This window comes from Sceloporus occidentalis, unplaced genomic scaffold (assembly GCF_023333645.1).
Source record: "Sceloporus occidentalis isolate IW3139 unplaced genomic scaffold, rSceOcc1.0.p SCAF_19, whole genome shotgun sequence".
In the NCBI taxonomy this organism is placed as follows: Eukaryota; Metazoa; Chordata; class Lepidosauria; order Squamata; family Phrynosomatidae; genus Sceloporus; species Sceloporus occidentalis.
The window spans coordinates 5,636,414-5,658,616 of NW_028316999.1; the positions used below are offsets into that span (position 1 = coordinate 5,636,414).

Below are 22,203 nucleotides of genomic sequence, written 5' to 3' on the forward strand. Positions count from 1 at the left end.
GATTGGCTGCGGGTGAACTTTTAGCTAGACAGAGCAGTTCCGGCAAAAGTGATATTCTCTCTCTGCTCATCTTCACAACAGACCAGTAGACATGATTGGGTTAAATCCCGCTCTGCAGACTTTTGGGTGAAAGCATGCAGCGCCACTTAATGTGTTAGTGATTGTTGCTGATCCAAACGTTGTCTCAACTCAAGACTGTGGTCACCTAGATGAAGCTGTGGGTAAAGTACAAGGTGCTGCCTTAAGATTTCTAGTGCACCTTTAAAAATTAATTTGAAAGTTTAGTAGCCCTGTAAAGCTATAGCATCTATAAAAATCTGATATTAGCTTTGGAGATTGTTGTTAAGGATGCTCAATAATTTGTAGAAATGTTCCCATATTCAAGTTTTATTAGCAGGACTGTGTATCTCTGAAACCTGTCCTTTCTCTGATACATTTCCATATCTGCTTCTATCTCAGCACAGCAAGTCATGGGGAAATACTTGTATGAAATGTTTTATTATTATTTTCAACAACTGTAATACAGTACATTCATAGAGGACACCGTAGAAGTTATAAGTACCAGCGTAATCGTATACATCTGAGACAGCCAGAAAAGAAAAAGTATTTTGCCCCCCTTGTCCCACTCCTGTTCGAGATAGCCGAAATGGTGCCTGTGACTCTAGACACAGAAAAAGACCCAATCATGTTAAATCCTGGTTATCTCCAAAATGCCTCAGTCAAAGGAATTGTATTTCATACGGTCCTAATTTATATTCAAACTATTTTCGTTTACATATTCAGGTTTTACCAAGGAGCATTGGAAAATTAAAGAAACTCTGCAATTTGAATGTCGATAGGAACAAGTTAATGTCTTTGCCAAAAGAGGTAAGTTAAAAACAAATCCCCTCAATCCCTTAGCTGCATGTCTAAAATCAGTAGTAAGCAGGTAAGAAAAAAGGGGTCATGGAGGCCACATACACGGTTTTAAAAACAAATCAGTGTTTCTGTTTTGTCTTGTGTGATGTTTGTTTGCTCTGAGAACTGGATGTTAGGTTACAGCAGTCTGACTAATATCGAACACCCACTAGGCACAATAATGACTTCTCTGGTTGTAGACAGTATTCATTATAACGGTAAATAATGTGGGCGTGCAGTTCGCGTAAGGCACAGGCAAAATACTTTTATTATAGCATAGCATAAAACAGGTCTTGTAGTTGCGTGAAAAAGTGTTTGCTTATTGTCTGATTTTCTGCATTGTTTCATATATTTTGCACCAGAGCTCAGCATCAAAAACTTATATTTCATAAAGGGCAACTTGAGTGAAAAAGATATTTTAATATGCATGGAATTAATAGGTCATTCCAAAACTTTTAGTGAATTTGTTTTTCATCCACTCGCATGCTTGTGTGTTCTGGAATATTGTTTTACCGTACAACCCAGTCTTTCTTCAGTTACAGCTGATAGCTTGATGGCCTAACATTCTCATGTAAAATTTCCAAAAAAAACTCATGCCTCTAAAGTGATGCCAACTTGTCCAGGTCCTGATGCAGCAACCCATCTCTAAACCATAACCCTTCCCCCACCATTCTTGATCATTGTTATGAGGTTCTTAGTGTTTGTCCTTAAACACCTGATTCCAATACCTTTTTCAGACCTGACAATTGCATATTTGATTACTAAACACATCAAGCAAATAAAACATGCAGCAAGGTTTGTGTCATTTGTTCTCCCGGTCTCTGGCAAAATGATCTCTCCAAACTTACTGTAGCAAATTAGACTGGGGCTTTTGCTTTTTTTGCTGAAAAGTAAATGCTCAGTACTGTTAGGGCACGGAATTATTTTAATGGTTTGTGTCAGTACCAACAAATGTGATGCATTGATTTATAAAGTAGTTGGCAGAGTCTCATGCGATTAATATATGAACATATTGATTGTTTTATTAAAGGGCTTAAAAGTAAAAATCCTATTAAGTCAAATAATTTGGTAAACCATACTGGAAATAAGCTCTATTGTGTATGTTATAGGTGAACTAAATAAATAAGTTCTTCATTTTTTCACAAAGATGCAAAACTCTTTGGTTAATTTATGTCCTATTTCCCAAGAAAACCATATGTTTTTGTTTAAAATATATGTAAGCATTAATCAATGTTGGTGTCACATTGTCAACTCTGTTTTCACGTTGGTTTTCACTCTTTTTTTAAAATTAAATGTAATGGGTTGCTTGCTAGGATTAACATTTCCCAAAGTAACAAAGCCATGCTAATACTAATTGACAGTTTCTACAAAGAAAGGGAATCACTTGAAGCTGCACATAACCTGACATGTCTCCATCCATCAATAAGCTAGTCATCTGAGGCGTGTGGGTGGTGGACTTTGGCCAAATCTCAGCCTTAGTATCAGAATTGCTTACTACTTTCCCCTTTTTCAGAAGTGTAGTCACTGGCAATGTTTCGTCTAATTTTTCTTAGGTGGTGTGCGTAGAAAATTTCTCTTGTGCAAAAATTTCCCCAGAGCCAAAAATTTGTGCGCACAATATGCTTCTGCAAATGTTAAATATTCTATATTTTGGTACAGCTCGCTCATGGTTAATAACACTACATTATAGTGTGATAATGTAGTATTAGTTACACAACAGTATTAGAAAAACTGTTGTCCGGAGGGGCGTACCTAGAGTATTTGGCACCTGGGGCGGATCCTGTACGTGGGACCCCCACACACACACTTTAAAACTGCATATTTTCTATCATTAGGCAAACATTCACAGGGGTACAGCATAACTGTTATCATTAATATCTATATATATGTATACACTATATCTATATATATATATAGATATATATACACCTATCATGCCCAGGTTCTAGCATGTACTGGTTGCTTGGGCATGATAGGAGTGGGATTGCCGTTAGCAATCATATATATATTAATAATGTTATCGAATTTTTCTGTCCAATTTTGGTGTTGCTTACTTTTAATAAAGGTGTGGTTAACACACCAAAATTGAAAAAATATATATAATTGCTAACAGCAATCCTATCATTCTCAGGCAGCCAGTACATGCTGGAACCTGAGCATGATAGGAATATGATTACAGCCTCCCTATGCCATGCTATCCCCCCCACACACTTACACATCCATGCTATCACACACACACACTCATTCACAAACATTCAGTTTAAACTACACCATAACACCCATCACTCTCACACACTTACTAATTCACTCTCACAGAATGTTTTCCTATTTGTCCTCTCCTTCCTTTGCAGTGGAGGCGGTGGGCGTGGCTTCAGTGCTGTGCGCCGGGATATGACATCAAATCCCGACGCACAGCATCAGTTGCTGCGCGCATCGAAAGGGAGCAGGATCGGGGGTCTGCATTAACAGACCTCTAGCTCCCTTGATTTTTTTAATGACGGTTAGAGGGAGATCCTTGATCTCCCCAACCAAGCTTGTTCCTCTAGTGGCGGACATTACTGTCCCTCTCTGGAGGGGTGCCATGCGCACAACCAGTAGCGGACCGCCCCCTTTCGGTACGCTACTGGTTGTGCGCACAATTTTTGTTCGTGTGCGCTCCCTCTGAAAGCTATGTGCGCACGCACAACTTAGAGGGAACACTGGTCACTGGCAATACTCCTTAGGATTGAAGGGATTTAGGGCAATCACATACTGACAAAGTGTGTCACAAATTTCTTGAGCTGTTAGCAGGCAGTGCCACTTTTCCATTATTATGCCATCTGTCAGAAAACTGTGTTCATAAAAAGACAAAGCAGCTTTGAAGAACCTCCTCCAGGGGAACATTGAAATTGACTTTCATTCCAAAACATGGGAACCTGCCATTCTTTAATGATAAAAGATAACTACAGCAAAAATGTGCTAAAGGGCAAATCCGTCATGGGTCCTTTTTTAAATATAGCTTTAAAAAATGCTTGATTCTGGTACAATATATGTGCCCAGAACAGAAGGAAATATCATAAAGGAGTAGGCAAACAGATGTTTTAAAACACCCTACTAACAAAATAACACAAAGATCTGTCGTTAAAATTTTAAAAAAAAAATCCTTGTGATCTGAAAATGAATAATTTCAAGGTAATTTTATGGCTGTGCTCAAGTAAATTTTCTCTATGTACCTGTACATCACTTTTAATGTGTGTATTTAAATTTCTTATTCTATGTAATTTGTTTAGGCTGTTCAATGAATATAAATTAATTCTTTTTTGTTTTGGTTTTTCTTTCCACCTACTTTCCGTAGATTGGTGGATGCTGCAGTCTTAATGTTTTTTGCGTCCGACAAAACCGATTACCACAAATTCCCTCAGAAATTGCTCAAGCTACTGAACTTCATGTTCTTGATGTTGCTGGAAACCGGTAATGCTGTTCTTCCTTTACAACGAAACAAGCAAAAATGGACTTCAGCTCGGCAACCTGTAAAAATCTTTTCTCGCATGTACAATTATTACTGTGCTATACTCATTTCTCTATTCCTGCTTAATCCATTTCCTTCCTGGTTTTTACGGTTTTGCATTTTCTTCGATAGTGCTGCACCCTATGTATAAAACTCTCCCCCGCATTCTGTCAGTCATTCTGCCTCTTAAAGAGGAATTCCCATGGCAACAATATTATTGTCCTTGAGCATAGAGTACATTGCTATGTATAGTAATGGAAGTTAGCATTGGCAAAACTGGCTTTTGTTCCAATAACTGTCCTTTATCTGCAGACCTGGAAGCTACCAGTGTTGTCAGTCTTTGTAATACTTTGGGTGACTTTCCCTGTTCAAACACCACACCGAGCTAATGTTTTATCGCGGTAGACTTTCTTCAGCCGTGATGTCCTGATGAGTTATAAGGGCTGAGGCATTCTATCGTTTACCACAGGCAGTATGATAAGGAGTCAAAGTGTTTGTCTAGTTGATTATGCAAATTGATAATATCCAGTTTCCTGAAAACATAATGTTATGCAAAAACTAGGTGTGATGAAAAGATGTTAGTTCCCCCTAAAGGGGAAAACTATAAGTACACCTTGTAAATATATAGACAGTTGACTTATTTTATTATTTAATTATTATTATTATTTAGGGGTGTGTGTTTTTTTTGGGGGAGGGGGCTTGCTACGAGATTCAGAATGTAGAACAGTATCTTTATCTAACATCTAGCACCTAATCTCTGTTTCTAACAAAGTGTTTTGTGTGGGAATGTACACATTTATGGGTATATAAATGTATGTGTGTATATAATGACTCAAATGGGCATGAATGTGGTACCAGATAACTTTAACTAGTGAGAATGTAATGATGGAGGGTTTGTAGTTCATTTTAAAAAGAGCAATGAGTCCAGTGAGTATTTACAATTATATTTGTAAATATATCTGATATATATATATATATATACCTGACATGCTCTTACTCTTACCATATGCAATAATACTGTTGCCTTTTTCCAGAGAATTATTGGAAGACTTGACTTCCTGCTCCCCTACTGAGATATAATATTCCTTAGAAAAAAATCTAGGAATTGTTCCTTATTCCTGTTTAAAACCAACCAACTACTTTCTGCAGTAGTAACCCCGGAGGTTAAACTATGTATAAATAGTGAAACTACTTAACTAGACACCAGAGAGTAGCAGTACAGGTTCTTTTTTCCAACTTTTGTCGAAACTGTTCTGCTCCAGGGTGAATTGAATATGTTAACAATGTTAAAAAATGTGGGATGTCTCAAATGTACCAAACAGCATGCCTTTTTTTTTACGTTGTTTTCACTCAGCACTAATCATAGTTACTTTTTTTTTTCTTTTCTTTTTTTCAGGTTGTCACATTTACCATTATCATTGACCTCTCTGAAGTTAAAGGCAGTATGGTTGTCTGATAACCAATCACAGCCTCTGCTTAGCTTCCAGACAGACATCGATCTAGAGAGTGGCGAGAAGGTCTTGACATGCGTGTTACTTCCACAGATGCCTTCTGAGCCTAGCGGCCAGGGTAAGTAGATTTTCTGCGACACAAATGTATGTTTACCATAGTAAAAGTATTGGGGCAGTCATGCCATGACTATTATAATGAATAATATTTGTTTGCTGATTTAAAATTCGTAGAATGTTTATTTTTGCGAGGCACTGTGATTTACGGGACATATTTAGCTATTAAAGGATTCGAGGAATATGCATCATGTAGCAACACCCACATGTTACCTACATGGCACTATGCACCAGTGATCCGTCATGTTTTAAGATATTCCCAAACATGGCACCGTCAGTAACAGCTGGTTTCTTCACTGATCTCGTTGTGTTCTTTACAGGTTGTCCCTAAAAGCTGAATTGCAATTGGTTCTAGCTATTAGTAGTTTAACTGGGATTATATTGTCCATGTCATACTGTATGTATGCAGAAAGATTAAAATGTAAACCATTTAAGGAAATAAATACGCATACTGTATGGCTAACGTTACCATTAGCCAAAGCCTTAATGTAACACATTCTGGTGAATGGTCTATTAATGTCCAGGTAGACCACAGTGTGCAGGGGATATCATTTTGCACAGGAAAAAAGTTAACAAAGGCACCTGTCTAGGTAAAGGCTATCATTTTATCTATACATTTTTAATGCTTCATCTAGCGCGATGTATAGATAAAATGCTACTTGTCTGAAACTGTCTGTGATCCTGGTGCATTTATCAGTTTAATTAGGATAATTAACGTTTACCAGTTATGAAAAATCATAACTTTAACATTTTCCCTAATTATCTATTTAGTCGCTTATTTAAAAAGGAAAAACTTGTAGAAGCAATAACATAAAATGAGCGATCTTTTTTAAAAATGCATTGCTCCTGTAATCGTTTTATGTTTCCCGTTACATCTTCCAATGTTTTTCTATTACCCCTATTGCTTGTTAATAATGGAGCTCGATCTTCTTCAGCAGTATCAATGCTGGATTAGTTGTTATACATCAGGGGTGTCCAAGTTTTTTCTGCAGTGGGCCACTTCATCAGAATTGTATACGTGCGCGGGCCGCACTCATTTTTCACTGTGACAAAAAATATGGCCTTTAATAAAATATGCAGATTAAAATAAAGTAAAATGACACAAAACCTTTACTCTTCCTCTCACTGACTTCTGGGCCTTGAAAGTTTTGCGACTACAAATTCAGGATTCCCTAGATTTATTCTAGGGATGAACTAAAATGAAAATTCTGGACCAAAACATTCAGGGTTCACTTAGCCAAAACCGAAAATGACCCCCACCTTTAAAAATATTAATAAAAACTCACATGTTTAATAAAAGTAGGTAACACACAATTGGACAAAATTAGCAATATGACTTGGCATGATAGGAGTGTGATTGCTAACAGCAATCACACTCCTATCATACCCAGGCAACCAGTAAATGCTGGTACCTAGGCATGATGGGACTGTGCTCGCTGTGATTGCTGTTAGCAATCACACTCCTATCATGCCAAGTCAGCCAATACACGCTGGTACAGGGTGGCTGTAAGTGATGTGCAGACCCCATACTGCTGGCAGCATCAATACACAAGGGGGGCAGCTAGCCAGGTTTCAGCATGTACTGGCTGACTTGGCATGATAGGAGTGTGATTGCTAACAGCAATCACAGTCCCATCATGCCTAGGTTCCAGCACTTACACATCCATGCTATCACACACACACTCATAATCATTCATTCACAGATTCATTACCTGAATCACACACACTCATTCAAACACCCTCCCCACCCCCTTACCTGCACTGCAGCTCCTCGATGCCGCTCACAGACTTCAGCAGGGGGCGCGGCCTCCCTCTGCCTTCTCTGCTAAAGCACAGAGGAAGTAGGATGTCACGTGAACTCCGCTTCCTCTGTGCAGTCCAGAAGACCCTCCCACAAGTAAGTAGCAGGGCTTGAGGTGCGGCTCGCGTAAGATCGGTTGCCCTGACTGCCGATCTTACGCGGGCCGCACCTCGAGGTCTCGCGGGCCGCATGTTGGACGCCCCTGTTATACATGAAAAACACACCCTAAGGAAGTTATATCAATTAAACCCTTTAAAAGCCAGCTGCCTGTATTGTCACACCAGAGGCTAAGAAATGTTAGACTCTCTTAACGTGAAATAACATAAAATAGCATGTGACAGTGCTACCTGTTATTTGAAAGGAACCAAATGTAATTAGATTTTTTATGTTTAAAATTGTATCACTAGCATACAAGGTTCAGATCAAATATTTTTTAAAGAAGCTTTTCCATCCCAATGATTTTAAGATATGCATTTTATTTTTTGAGTCTTGTCTTGAAGCAATAGTTCTTCAATGAGCAACCCCTGTCCTTTCGTCAAATGATCTAAGGCTAGAATTTAACAGCTCCCAAGGAAATACAAATGAGGGGAGAGTTTGGTCGTGCAAAAGTAATATGGTGATATTTTTCACTGGCATACCTAATGATGTTAAGCAATCGCAAAGTGTGTGGAACGGCATCTGTACAAAGGTTAAATAACTTGTGTTATTGTGCTTAGTTATACTGTGCTTCCTCATTGCTTAAACGTGTAACTGTTATTTGTTTTCCGCAGACAATTTACCAAGGTGTGGGGCCTTTGAGAGCCTCGTTAATGATATGTCAGATGAAACTTGGAACGAGAAAGCCATGAATAGAATTAGTGCCATACGGTTTTTGGATGATGAGAAAGAAGAGGAAGATGAAACGGTACATATTTTCTTTATTGGAATTCCCATTATATTTTTCTTGCTGTTTAATGTACATTATATAAGATTTCTTAGTAAATCAGGACTTTTGTCACTAATTTCATGTTTTCTGGTTGCCAAAGGACTTTCCTTGTACATTTTATAATATTTTTGTTAAACAGCCCTTGGGCACCTTTCCCCTCCACAGCTGTTGTCCTTGCTTTGAATGCCGCGATATGATGTCATATCCCAGTGCACCATCTTTTAAATACATACAGCCCTCCATACTATGGAGGCTCTGCTGGCTTGGCACCGTCCGTAGTGGGCCAGTTGAGATCAGAGACCTCCTTCGTAACTGGACAGTGTCTTCATCTGCCCCTGGTTTTGCTGCTGTGCGGCTGCCACCCTTCCCCCCACGACCTGCCACCCTAGGCCTAGTTGCCCTTGGCTAGAATAATCTGCTATGTCAGAATCAGATGCCTTACAAGATAGGGGCTTAGAATTCCTGTGTGGAATATTTAACAGAAATAGTAGGAACCTAACACTCTAGAGCAGCGGTTCTCAGCCTTCCTAATGCCGCTACCCTTTAATACAGTTCCTCACGGTGTGGTTACCCCCAACCATAAAATTATGCAATTATATATTGTGAAATATGTGTTTTCCGATTGTCTTAGGTGTGTCATAAGTAGAAGTGGGGGTTGTATTAGTTGCAGATAAGTTCTAGCTGCAAAGATTGAAGAAGTGGTTTTTGAGGTTTTCTGAAGTATAGAGAGCAAGGGTGGAAGCAGGTTCCAGAGGTATGGGGCAGAAGGAGTGACATTTTGTAGGAAAAAGATGAGGTGATAAGTAAGGAGGATACTGTAGCCCGTGAGAAAAATGTAACAACCTAGCATGGGTATATTTTGTTGTTAGGGCAAACCTCCTTATTATTAAATTATATTTAATAGTGAGATGGAATGAAACTTAACACTACAGATCCGTCAGTTTTTATATGTGTAGATAGCAATGTACAAAAATACCAAGAAAGATGGTAAAGATGTGATAGTCTTGTCAGTTCCAGAAACTGTAAGAGTAAGTTAATAAGTTAGTCCAAATCATGGTGATGGTGTGTGTAGGGGATGACAGTGATAAAGATGACTATTATCTTAAAAATATGCAATTAAACATTGATTTTGAGTAGCTCTGTTATTTTCCCTGAGTCATGTTATCTGCTATTGGTCTGTTCCCTCTGTAACCACTAGATTGAACTCTATTGAATGACAGTGACCTTAGAAACAATCAATTATGTCTACGGAGTTAATTTGTTTCAACAAATAAAGTAATGAAAATTCCATATGCCTATCACAACCTATATGAAGCATATGTTCGTATTCGCGTCAGAATGCCTTTTTTTATGTCTTGTTTAGTTTGCTATGGACCTTACATTCAATTTTTTGCTGGCAACTATTTTTACACTAGGGAGTAAAGGATACTTCCAGGTTCTAGTATATACCATGTTGCTTGTATAGCTTGTGTAAACAAGACAGTGGTTTACAAGGGCAGTAACCTTAATAAAGTCTTAACAAAAAGTAATTAGGCAGGCTGTTTATGCTCACCCGGTTAGTGAACCGTGGTAAGTAATCATATGTATTTACTCACAAAGTCCATTGCACACCATTCCAAATATTCCAAGCCTGGTGCTAGTAACCAGCAGTTTCCATACAAAGCACTCTCAAACAAAGTCAACTCGACGTTTCAGTCATTGCTGACTTTTATCAGAAATGCATGCATTTAATTGTCCCTTAAAGGTGTGTACGTGTGTGTATTTTTAAATAACTGAAACATAAATTAGAATATTTTTTTATGTTGTTCTGATGGCCTAGACTCATTGAAAAACAAATTGCTCAGTTAAAAATGTAATTGCCTTTAAGTGTGTAATTTCCAAAATAGAAAATAAGAACCCATCTAGTCTGCCAGTGGTTCTTACTGTACATTTTTAGTTTCCTTCAAGCGTTCTTTTCAATATGAAGTCAAAAAAGATGTTAATCATTTACAGCCTTGTTCACCCAACAATTGCAAGAGGACTTCCGTGGTAGTGATTCTAAGAATGTGTTTGTAATAAACAATGTTCATTTTGTAAATACTCTGGTTCTCAATGTCTTCAATCTTGGTTTTTAAGGCAACCTTTCTGAGACGGGCAACTCCTCACCCTGGAGAGTTAAAGAATATGAAAAAGACTGTGGAGAACTTGCGTACCCATATGATTGCTGCTAAAGGACTGGATTCTAACAAAAACGAGGTCAATAATGCCATTGACAGAGTGACCACGTCTGTGTAGAGTTTCATCCACCACATCTTACCTCCTGTGTCTTCCCTTACCGTTGATGTCTCCCCTGCTTCCAGGACCACATCCAGCCTTTTGTTTTTACCAGAACATAAATCACCTATCCTGTATTGCTTTTTATTGGGGTGCTGTTCACTGGAAGAATGTGCCTTATTTCAACCAGATACTTGCACCCTTACCTCTAAATTAATGGGATAATTTTATATTTGACCAATCTTTTTTTACTTTTATTTTTTACACACTAATGTGTATTTGTTTTTCTTTTTGTTGGGAGAACTTTTTTAAATGCTGTGGTATTTTAAGACTGGTTATTTTTCAATATACTGGGGATAAAGGATATAGTTTTTATGTGAAAATTTTACTTATTTTTACTTATTTGGCAGCTTAACTGGTGTACATTTTCTGAAAAAAATATTGTATAGGAACTTTGAAATATGGTATGATTCATTAAATGGAATCTAAAATGTGGTACATATGTTAATAATTGTCAAGTAGAGAATTTCAGTTGAAATCAAAATTACTTTTTTTTTTTTCTTTTGTTAAAAAAAAAATCACTCGGTAGTGCCTTATGGGCTTCATATCAAGGCAATTCATGAATGGAGTTTTTTGGGAGAACTATTGATAAGGAATAATTCTATGGCACACGCATCTTAGTTGGTCATCTAAATGCTGCTCTTGTACAAGTTGTGAGTTGATTTATAATGTAGCCTAGGAATTCCAATTTGTTAAATATGTAAACATTTTCAGAAATATGATGCAACATATTTTGGTGTGATGGCATTAATATTTTGCCTTGTCTTAGCTTTGTTTCTTCATCTTTAACAGCCTTAAATGATTACTGTCATGCAAGAACATTGCATAAATAGGACACCAAATGATCTATGCACTTGATAACAAATGTGTTGCTCAGTAGAGGAAAATTATGCTTGTGCTACAAAGGTGTAGTGTGAGCACAATTCAGGATCATGCTTAGCCAGAGATGAGACCTTCCTGTTACACCGCTTGCATAGAAGAGGTAATTATATATGTTTATCCATAGCACAGTGTCAAGTTTTACTTAACTGGGCCTCTTTATTTTGGAACCTTCTGGTGCCTTTCTAGTAAATGAGATGAGAGGTAAATCTGAAAAGTGGAACACTGTTATGATGCTTTTCTGTTCTAGCTCTACTATGAGACCAAACATCATTGCCTGTTTTGAACTCCTGTTAATTAATAGGAAGCACATACCCTCTAGTGCAATAATGATTTCAATGACTATTGTTTGCTTTGTAATGTGAAATGTACTGTGTATAAATGGACCCAGCAAATATTTTCACACAATAATTTGATCTTTCACATAAAATAAAGATTAACAAAGGAGGTTTTGTGACCTAAAATAATAATAAATATCCTCAGTAGGTAACATTGTTTTGTTTCCCAAGTTGGTATGGATTACTTGATGGATTTTGTTTTATATATATATTTTTTTTAGTATAAGTCTTTAAAATCAAGTACATTTAATTCCTTATTCATATGCTGCAGCTAATATTGACTTTAGCAAACTGCTTTGCTCTGGCATTGGGTATAGGTGAATAATCTATTTAATAACATATTATTGATTTGACAGCATAACTCTCCAGTAGATTTGACCCTTTGGGTGCTTTGGTTTGGGCACAGTAACCAATCATTGGAGGCCAGTTCATTTTTTTGCTATAGTTATATGTAGAGGACTACCTTATAAACATACCTAAAGAAATACATATAGAGTTAGGATCAAAAGTTTCCATACCCTTTTATATATAAAAAAGATAATCATAAAAAATAAAAAAAAACCTTACATCCCATTGCCCTGGCATAACATCTAGCCAGTATAACCCTCCTGCCCCCGTTCACAACCCCCAAACCCATTAAGCCATTATGGTATGCTCCCTGGTGCTGGGAAAGTATAGAAAATCTATATAAATTAGGTATTTTTGAAATCAGGACACCTGAATTGATAAACTTGGAGGGGATTTTCCATCACTTTTTGTAATTTTGTGAGGATTCAGAGGGAAATTTTAAAAAATATTAGGTTTTTCTTCTAATTGTCGCTAGTTTTTACTAAATTTCTCATTCTAAATTGTCAGCTAATTATCCAACTATGGTATCAAAAGAAATCTTTATCTCTCCTTGAAAAAACAATATTTGGTTTAAATGGGTACACTATTCACAGGAAAGGAGAATAATCGCTAAACCGACATACCGCAAAAATGGCAAAATTGCTCTGGGACTTGAGGTACCAAAAACCCCTGGGACAGAAGGGGTTAAACTGTAGGTTATAACAGAATGGTGCAATCATTAAACAAAACATGGCAACAAAAAAATGAAATGATCTCTGTTCAAAAGTCTGCATAACATTAGTTCTTAATACTGTGTATTGCCCCCTTTACCATTAATCACAGCGTGCAGTCTTTTGTAATGGTTGTCTGAGGCCACAAATTCTTGTAGGTGGTCGTCTTGCATGAACCGCACGTTTTGAGATCTTCCCAGAGTGGCTTGATGATATTAAGGTCAGGAGACTGATGGCTACTCCAGAACCTTCACCTTTTTCTGCTATAACCACTGGAGGATCAACTAAGCCTTGCGCTTAGGGTTATTGTCGTGCTGGAGTCCAAGAGCATCCCATGCGCAGCTTTCCTGTAAAACAATGCAAAATGCCAGTATTTTCTGATAACATGCCAGCTTGCCATCGATTTTCACAAGATTCTCTGTGCCTTTAGAGCTCAGCCCCCCCTCAAAACATCGGTGAGCCACCACCATGCTTCACATTGGGCATGGTATTTTTTTTGTTATAGGCCTTGTTGACCCTTCTCCAAACATAGCACTTATAGTTGTCAAGGTGTTGTCTGACATATTGTAACTGGGATTTTTGTAACATTGGCTCGGTAACGTATTTTTTCCGGCAACTCGGCCATGCAGCTCATTTTTGTTCCGAGTGTCGTCGTATTGTGCTCCTTGAAACAAACACACCATCTTTTTCTAGAGCAGCCTGTATTTCTCTTGAGGTTGCCTGTGGGTTTTTCTTTTTATCCTGAACAATTCTTCAGGGAATTGTGGCTCAAATCTTTTTCTGCTCCCTATGACTCAGTATCTAGCCTCCTCAGTACACAGATATGGGAAATTGCCATTTTAACATGTACCACCTTTTGTGTCTGTAACAAGGCCAAGTGTTCAAGGGTATGTAAACTTTTGATCAGGGCCATTTGGGGGATATCTGTTATGATTTAAAAAGGAGCCAAACAACTATGTGATAAGTGGCTTCATATGATCACTGGCCTTAAATAAGACTATTTGCATGATCAGTCATATTTTCAAAATCAATGCCAACATTTCATAATTTCTGCCAGGGTAGGCAAACGTTTGAGCACAACTGCATACACTCACTGGCCACTTTTTTAGGTACACCTTGCTAGTACCGGGTTGGACCACCTTTTGCCTTGAGAACTGCCTTCATTCTTTGTGGCATACTTTCTACAAGGTGCTGGAAACATTCCTCAGTGATTTTGGTCCATATGAAAATTCTAGTAGATCAGAAGTTTCTGAAATACTCAGACCAACCTGTCTGCCACGTTCAAAGTCACTTAAATCCCACTTCTTCCCCATTCTGATGCTCGGTTTGAACTTCAGCAAGTTGTCTTGACCATGTCTGCATGCCTAAATGCATTGAGTTGCAGCTATTTGTGATAAGCAATTCAACAGGTGTACCTAATAAAGTGGCCAGTGAGTGTATGTGTGTTTTAGTCACACGTCATAAAATACATATGTTTATTATGGCAAGTTAAACTATTGATAAATGTGTAGTACAAACCAAAGTATGCATTGCATCACATTGCGTGGTTAAAATGGATGCAGGGTTAGACTCCAAAAAAAACTAAACTCCAGCTTTTCTGGTTTATGCTAAAACAAATTCTTTTCAAAAAACATTTTTGTAACATAACAAATACAAAATTATACATAGTAAATACAAAAGCGTACTTTAATTTAACAGGGAAGGGCGGGGGTTTGGCAACATACATATAATACATGTCAAATAAGACAAGAATATTCAAAATATACAAAAGAACAGCAAATCACAACAATTATAAAGAAGAAAAGTGTTAAAATTACGGAATTTCCAACATAAACATTTAAGGATTATTTATTGCAGTAGCGTTTAACCTTATCTTCTCAAGAACCTCAAGATGTACGTAATTCGTCCAGTTTTGAAGAGAAAACAAATTCTAAAAGCAACAAAATTGGTTGGAGTTCTCAAAGCAGGTGGACTAGATGTGCAGAAAGTACCTTTTTTTTTTTGTTTGTTTGCATAATTATGGAATTTTATATTTTCTTATGTGTGCTGCCGTGACATCCCTTACGAAAAAATTACTGCAGTTTTTTTCTGAAGTAATACTGCAGTTTTTTGGACATGAAAAAACTGCAATACTGCACATTTACTGCAGTTTTACTGCTTTTGTACTTTTAATAAGCAAGTCCTACAATTCTTTATCTTCACAATAATTCCCGCATGGAAAGAGTTAAAATATTGGCTTTACAAATGCCCATAGGGTGTTTTGTATTAAAAAATGTATAATTTGATGGGGTAAATTGAATTGGCCGGGTTCAAAGATGTCCCAAATATGGGACATGGGGGCAGTAGGATCAGATGTCTAAATGGCAAAAAGAATACATACCTCACAAAGGATGCCTTTTACCTCCCAAATAACCCAACAAACCCATGCATGGGGGGGTATCACTGTGCTCAGGAGATGTTACTGAACACAGATTGGGGTGTTGTTTGACACGGACATGTACCAAGAGCGATACATTTATACCTGAAGTGAAGTGTGTGGAAAAAAAATACAAAAAAAATTTACTACCATAAAGTTTCACAAAGGCTGGTGGTAAAATCAGTGCATGGAAAGGGTTAAAATACCAGCATTTCAAATACCTTGGTGTCTAGTTTTTAAAAATATAAGATTTGATGGGGTAAATTGCATTGGCCGGCTTCAAAGATACCTGAAATGGCACATGGGGGGAAGAATTACCAGATTTGGAAAAATGGTTTTGAAATAGCAAAACGCTACCTGTACTTATTGCCCCATAACGTGCAGAAAAAAGCAAAAAAAACCATAAAAACATTGGGTATTTTTAAACTCAGGACAAATAGCAGAATCTTTTTTAGCAGGTTTTTTCATTAGTTTTTGCAGATGAGTAAAATTTTTTGTTTAAAAAGTGTGAAAAAGTAATTTTTTAACAAAAAATCCCCATTCTTTTTATAGTAAATTAGATGATATGATAAAATGAATGGTATCTAAAGAAAGCCCTGTTTGTCCTGAAAAAAACAATATATAATATGTGTGGGAGCATGAAATGAGAAAGAAGAAAATCACAGCTAAACAGCAACACTGAAACATTTTAAAAGAGCCATTGTCCCACAATACAGTTAACTATTGCAAAACTACAGAAATTGTCCTCTTCAGTCCACTGGTGGCTAAATACATTGGTACACTATATGACCGTCACACCTATATGAGCTTGTTGTAATGTCATTCCAAACCATGCCAACCCCAGTAGTAACAGCTTCTGCTCTTCTGGAAAGGATATCCACAAGGTTTTAGAATGTGCATGTGGGAATTGGTGCCCACTCAGCCAAAAAAGCATTTTGTAAGGTCAAGCGCTGATGTTGGGATGAGAAAGAATAGCTCACAATCTGTATTAAAATTAATCCCAAAGGTTTTCAATGGTGTTGAAGTCAGGCCTATGTGCAGGCCTCTCAAATTCCTCCACACCAAATTTATCAAACAATGTCTTCTGTACCTTGCTTTGTGCAGGGCGGCACAGCCATGCTGGAACAAGAAAGCGGCCTTCATTAAACTATTGCAACAAAGGGGAGGGCAGAAAGTGCAGGTAATGTATGATATATGTAGATGGTCATGGAGGTTTACTTTGCTTGCTGCTTATGATGTATGTAGCTGGCACTCTATGAGCTCAGTGAAATAGCCTCAAGCAATTTGAAATAGTTAAAACATTTAATACTGTTATAAATATGAGTATGTGAGAATGAGTGAATGAATAAATATGTATGTTTGGGTAAGTGTGTGAAAGCATGGATGTGGATATGTAAGTAGGGTGCAAATATGGCACAGGCAGGTTGTTTGGGGACAAAGATGTCACAGGCATGCTATTTGGGGAAAAATATGGCAAGTCATATGCGTCCAATATGAGCAAGGAAAATTGGTGTGGCACAGTGAAGGAGGAGACAAACTGACTAGGGGCGATGATGGGTAGAGGGCACCATGAGGGTGGCCTGCACAAGACACCTGTTCACATAAAGCCGGCCCCGATCATGATTCAAATGTCCTTTTTGGGTCACTCGCTGGACCTGCACCATTCATTTGTTATGCAAGTGGCGTAATACCCGAATTACAATTTGTGTGATAAGAAACACAAAATAAATAACTACCACAAAGTTTGACAAAGGGTGGTAGTAGAATTAGTGCATGGAAAATGTGCTCCTACCCCTGGCATGCAAAAGGGTGAATTCCAGATTCTAACACTAATTAGAGTGGTGAGGAGTGGACCGTTGTCTTTACGCATTTTGTGCTAGTCCTGATATGACTATGTTCCTTTTTGATTAAGTCAAATATGCTTGGAAAACACAATACACATAAACTAGCAGTGTTTCACTTTATTTTACTGCCAGTATTTTAATGTTGAAATTGTATTTTAATCTTGATAGTTGTTTCAGTCTAGGGAGCAGTAAATGTGTGATTCATATAATGCCTATTGTGGGAAAATAAGACTTTTGTATAGCGTCTCAAAAATTTCGAATTTGTCCAATAATGTCTTTTTAGGCAATTTTTGTAGTCAGTTTACGATGCAAGAAAACTTTCAGCATCTGCTAAGTACATTTTGGTAGTTCAGCAAAAATCCACAATTCAAGAAAACCAGCAATAGGTTAGAGTGAGAGAATCATGTTAACCCCAATTCTGCTTGACCTAGGCTTTCCATATTAACAGGGGCCACGTGTAGTTTGCAATGTTCACAAATGCCTATATTGGGCAGCCCCTAGACATGTTTTTTAAGCAAATTCCACATACACAACTACTTGACAAGTTGGGCTTTCAGCCTATGATTAGTATAAGTTACTTTGCATAGAGCCTTTTCTAAAAATCAATGGGGCAGGAATCTAATGTCATATATAGTATGGCAAAATGTGTTATGCCTAGAGTGACCACGTTTCCTAACCGCCATTCAGGGACACTTACTTTGATGAGTGCATTGCATCAAAGTAATGCTTGGGATTAGTGAAAGCGTATTTGCCAGCGCATTTTCAGTATTTCCACTTTTAATATGGTCTGAAAAATAGTCTGAAAAATAGGCAAGCAGTTGTGTAAGAACTTGAGATATAACTCAGGAACTGATGGTGGGTCCTGTTCTCTGGTCATTCCTATACGTCCACCCCAATGCTTTGAAAGTAAGCTTTTACAGCTGGCCAATTTTTTGAAACTCTTTCGATTGCTGGAAAAAGATACAGCCATCTTGTTGGTTCAGTGCAAAGAAGTTCTGACCATTCAAGGTCAAAAAGTCAAACATTTCTTTCAGGGTGCAATTTTCTTGGCTGATATTGAGAAATAATTCTATAACTTTAGCAGCAAGATCTGTATCTTTTGCTTTCATTACCAGCCTACTATGGTAATGAATAGTTCTTTCAGTAGGGAAATGAACTGTGTGTAGGAAGTATAATAATAAGTAACCAATAGAATCCAAAACAATCCTGACATGAAATGCAGGGGAAGCTTCATTGGTTATGGTTGTGATTGATGAGTATTAACCCTTTAAGGACCAGAGGTTACCTTTGGTGACCGAGGGTGTTATTAAATTTTTGCTGTGCATGTGTTTAGCTGTAATTTTCTTCTCTCTTGTTTAGTGTACCCAAGTTATATAGTGTTTTTGAGAACAAGAAGTGCTTTCATCTGGTCCATCTGCCCCATGTCCTATTTGGACATCTTTGAAGCCAATTTACCCCCATCAAACCATATATTTTTGAAAAATGGACACCTCAGAGTACTTCAAGTGCTGATATTTTAACACTTTCCATGCACTAATTCTACTACCAGCCTTTGTCAAAATTTGTGGTAGTCATTTATTTTGTGTTTTCTTTCTACACAAATTGTACTTTAGGTACAATTCTGGTATATGTCCCTTACAAACAACACCCCGATAAAAGTTTAGCAATATCTCCCGTGTACAATGCCCATGCACGGGTTTGTTGGGTTGTTTGGGGGCTATAAGGCCACATTTGGGAGGTGTGCATTTTTCAATTTAGAATTTTACCATCTGGCCATCCTGACTCCCATATTCTATTGGGGGCATCTTTGAACCTGGCGAATTCAATTTACCCCATCAAACCATAGATTTTTTTAAATAGACAACCCAGGGTATTTAAAATGCTAGTATTTTAACTCTTGTCAGGGTTTTTGGGAACAGACAGTGGTAATTTAAAAAAAAAAAATTAATTTCTGATTTATTTTTACATTTTGTTGGAACTGGATGGTTCCCTGGTGGTGACATCACTGGTTAATTGTTTTAAAACTGTTTTATTTGTATTTTATTTTTATTGCGATTAGAAAGCTTGGCTCCATTAACTTGCATGGCTGAATGCAGATGCTCCAGAGTTCTCAGTAAGGTCTGAGAAAGCAACATTTATTTGGGCAGAGTCCCTTGATTCTTTGGTGTGGGTGCCACCTAAACTCAAATGTCAGATAAGCTGCTAAGGCTGCTGCTCTGTCAATTTCCCTACTCATTACTTTCATAAAATGGTTTAGTTTTTGGGGATATCAACTACCATAAGCCATGCAGTTGGATATGTCTTTTTGTTAGTGCCTGGCTATCATACCTGGGAAATTCTGAGCTCCGGCTACCCGGAGCCTTCACTTGCTGGACACGGCCAGGACTGCCCACTGATGTCAGCAGGTGGTACCTCTGACATCGATGAGAGGGCCCATGACGTCGGGGGCGTTCCCGCTGATGTCATTGGACATCGCAGGAAACACCCGCATTTAAAGGAGACATGGGCAGGGAGCGGTTTGTGTCAAAACCCCGTGACCCGGGACGAACTGCCACTCTGGGTCGAACCCAGCTATGCTGGCCATCACCCAGCTGCTCCTGTTGCTGCTACTCTTATCACTTTCCTAACTCTAAAAGATACGATTCGGTAATCTAGTGTAGTGCTGGTGGTGATCCTGCAATGCAAAATCTAGTTTGGATCTCTTCCTAAGCCCTAAGATGAAGCTGAATGCTTGAAGTAAATCTTGTTGAACTGCAAGTCCAGAAGATGGCCAGGACCTCCTTGATTGAAAATATTGCACCAAAAGGGCTCTCTCATTAAATAATATAGTGTACACAGCCATGGGACCAAGCATTAAAAAAGTTCTGTTATATCGGAATATTCAGAGCTTACTACACCCTCATTCTTGACCTCAAGGAATGTTGACATAGTCCATAGCCCCACATTTTTACAGTACTTTTTTTCCCTTTTTGGCTAGCAGACTGTGAGAATGCCTAATTAATAAAGCCCTGCATTGCTTTCTGTGATTTATGCTACCAGTAAAAAATACAGCATATTAATAAAACTTTTATATGATTACAAGTCATCCCCAGGATACTCTATACTTTAGGTGCACCTTAATATTACTTACATACTGTTATATACTAATATCAAATCTTCTTATAACTTTGATCATTAATTTCCATAATCACAGATCTATTATAATGCATTTTCACTTAAATACATAACCTGGAACTATTTGCATAATGTGAAGCTATTTGTCATACCTATTCTTAGATTCAGCTTAATATGCCTAGTTTTATTCATTTTCTACCTGCTTCACAAATGTAGGTTTATTCTTGATAGGTTCATTTTTTTTAGCCTTTTCTATCAGAGCACTGACAATTAGGTAAAAATGAATTCCAAGGATCATGAAAAGCAATATTTAAAAAAAATAAATATATATATATATATAACATGGGAAGATCGGGGGCATCACCGGACAAGCTGGCATATTGCCCGAGCTCAAGTGAGGCCACTCCCCCGATAGGAGGATTGGGGAGGGGACCTAACTGCAAGCACCACCATTTTGGAGGAAGTTCACGCCTGTGAAGATGCGGACAAAGATTGAAAATAGAAGAGAAGGAAGAAGATAGAAGATGCAGAAGCGATGGTGATCAGCAGAGAAGATAGGGAAAGATTTAGAGAGGGTGAGAGAGTGAATAATTTTGTGCGAAAATTCAGAACTTTTTGCTTTGTTTTCGAGGGGGTTCTGGCCTCGTTTTTGTGGCTTCTTACGAATCGCCAAGTTTACCAAAATTCTGTAAATTTGCAATTCATACTAATGTGAAAGTCTATTGTTTATTATACCATGCTTACCAGGATATGTACTTTACTTTTCTTGTAATCAATGGGGTTAGAGAGCCATTCCATAAGTTTGTCACCCTTTCCTAGATATTTTACTTTTGGAAAATGTCTCTGGGGTCTATTCTCAAAAGAGGGTTTTTGCAGGAGAATTGAACATTGAAACTCCTGGATATCACTAGTCATTATTAAAGGCAAAGTCCCAGTCCACATTATACAAGAGCAACTCAGACCTTTTCACACAAGAAGTTCACTCAGGTTTGCCCATGCTAATGCATAGTGATATTGAATGCTGAGGTTTCCAAGTCTGCAAACACCATTTTTAGTTTCTAGACCTAATTGTCTTCTTTCCAGATTTAAAGTGTAAGCTCCTGTTCTGGTATGCCAATGTAATTTTTTTTTTTTCCTGTTGACATTTCTTATAAGGGAAGTCCCATGGAAAAATGTATTCCCTGATATTAAAATACTGTGCAGTATACAGTAATGTAGGTTACTACTGACAAAAATTTGCTCCAAATAAACTACTTTCTGAAGAGATGGAGGCTCGGAGCTGCGCCACAACCAAGGCTGAAGTGGAGTGACGTCACAGTTATTCATTTTTTTCCTAGTCCTATACAAACCTTAGTAAAGCACTACACCTTGCCATCTGATGGTTGTACCTGTGATTATCATAATGCATTCTGTCCTAGTGCATTCTCCTGATATCTATCAGTGGATTTCACCCAGCTTGACCCTGGCTGATTTCTGGCTTCCTGACCTTGGCTCGATATATCGTCTTTCCTAATATCTGGCTCCTTGACCACGGGTTGTTCATTTATCCTGCATGTCTATCCCTGA

At 37.8% G+C, this 22,203-nt stretch overlaps 1 protein-coding gene across 1 annotated transcript in view; it reads left to right on the plus strand.

Moving 5' to 3' along the window:
- The window catches only part of LOC149302348 (leucine-rich repeat-containing protein 1-like), a 69,704-nt gene extending 58,755 nt beyond the window's left edge, over window positions 1–10,949 (plus strand). The window contains exons 10-14 of the mRNA XM_089482697.1: window positions 784–867; window positions 4,232–4,347; window positions 5,781–5,953; window positions 8,521–8,654; window positions 10,791–10,949. Of these exons, the coding sequence (XP_089338823.1) occupies window positions 784–867; window positions 4,232–4,347; window positions 5,781–5,953; window positions 8,521–8,654; window positions 10,791–10,949 (666 nt within the window). The remainder of the gene's footprint in view (window positions 1–783; window positions 868–4,231; window positions 4,348–5,780; window positions 5,954–8,520; window positions 8,655–10,790) is intronic.
- The last annotated feature ends 11,254 nt before the right edge of the window (window positions 10,950–22,203 follow it).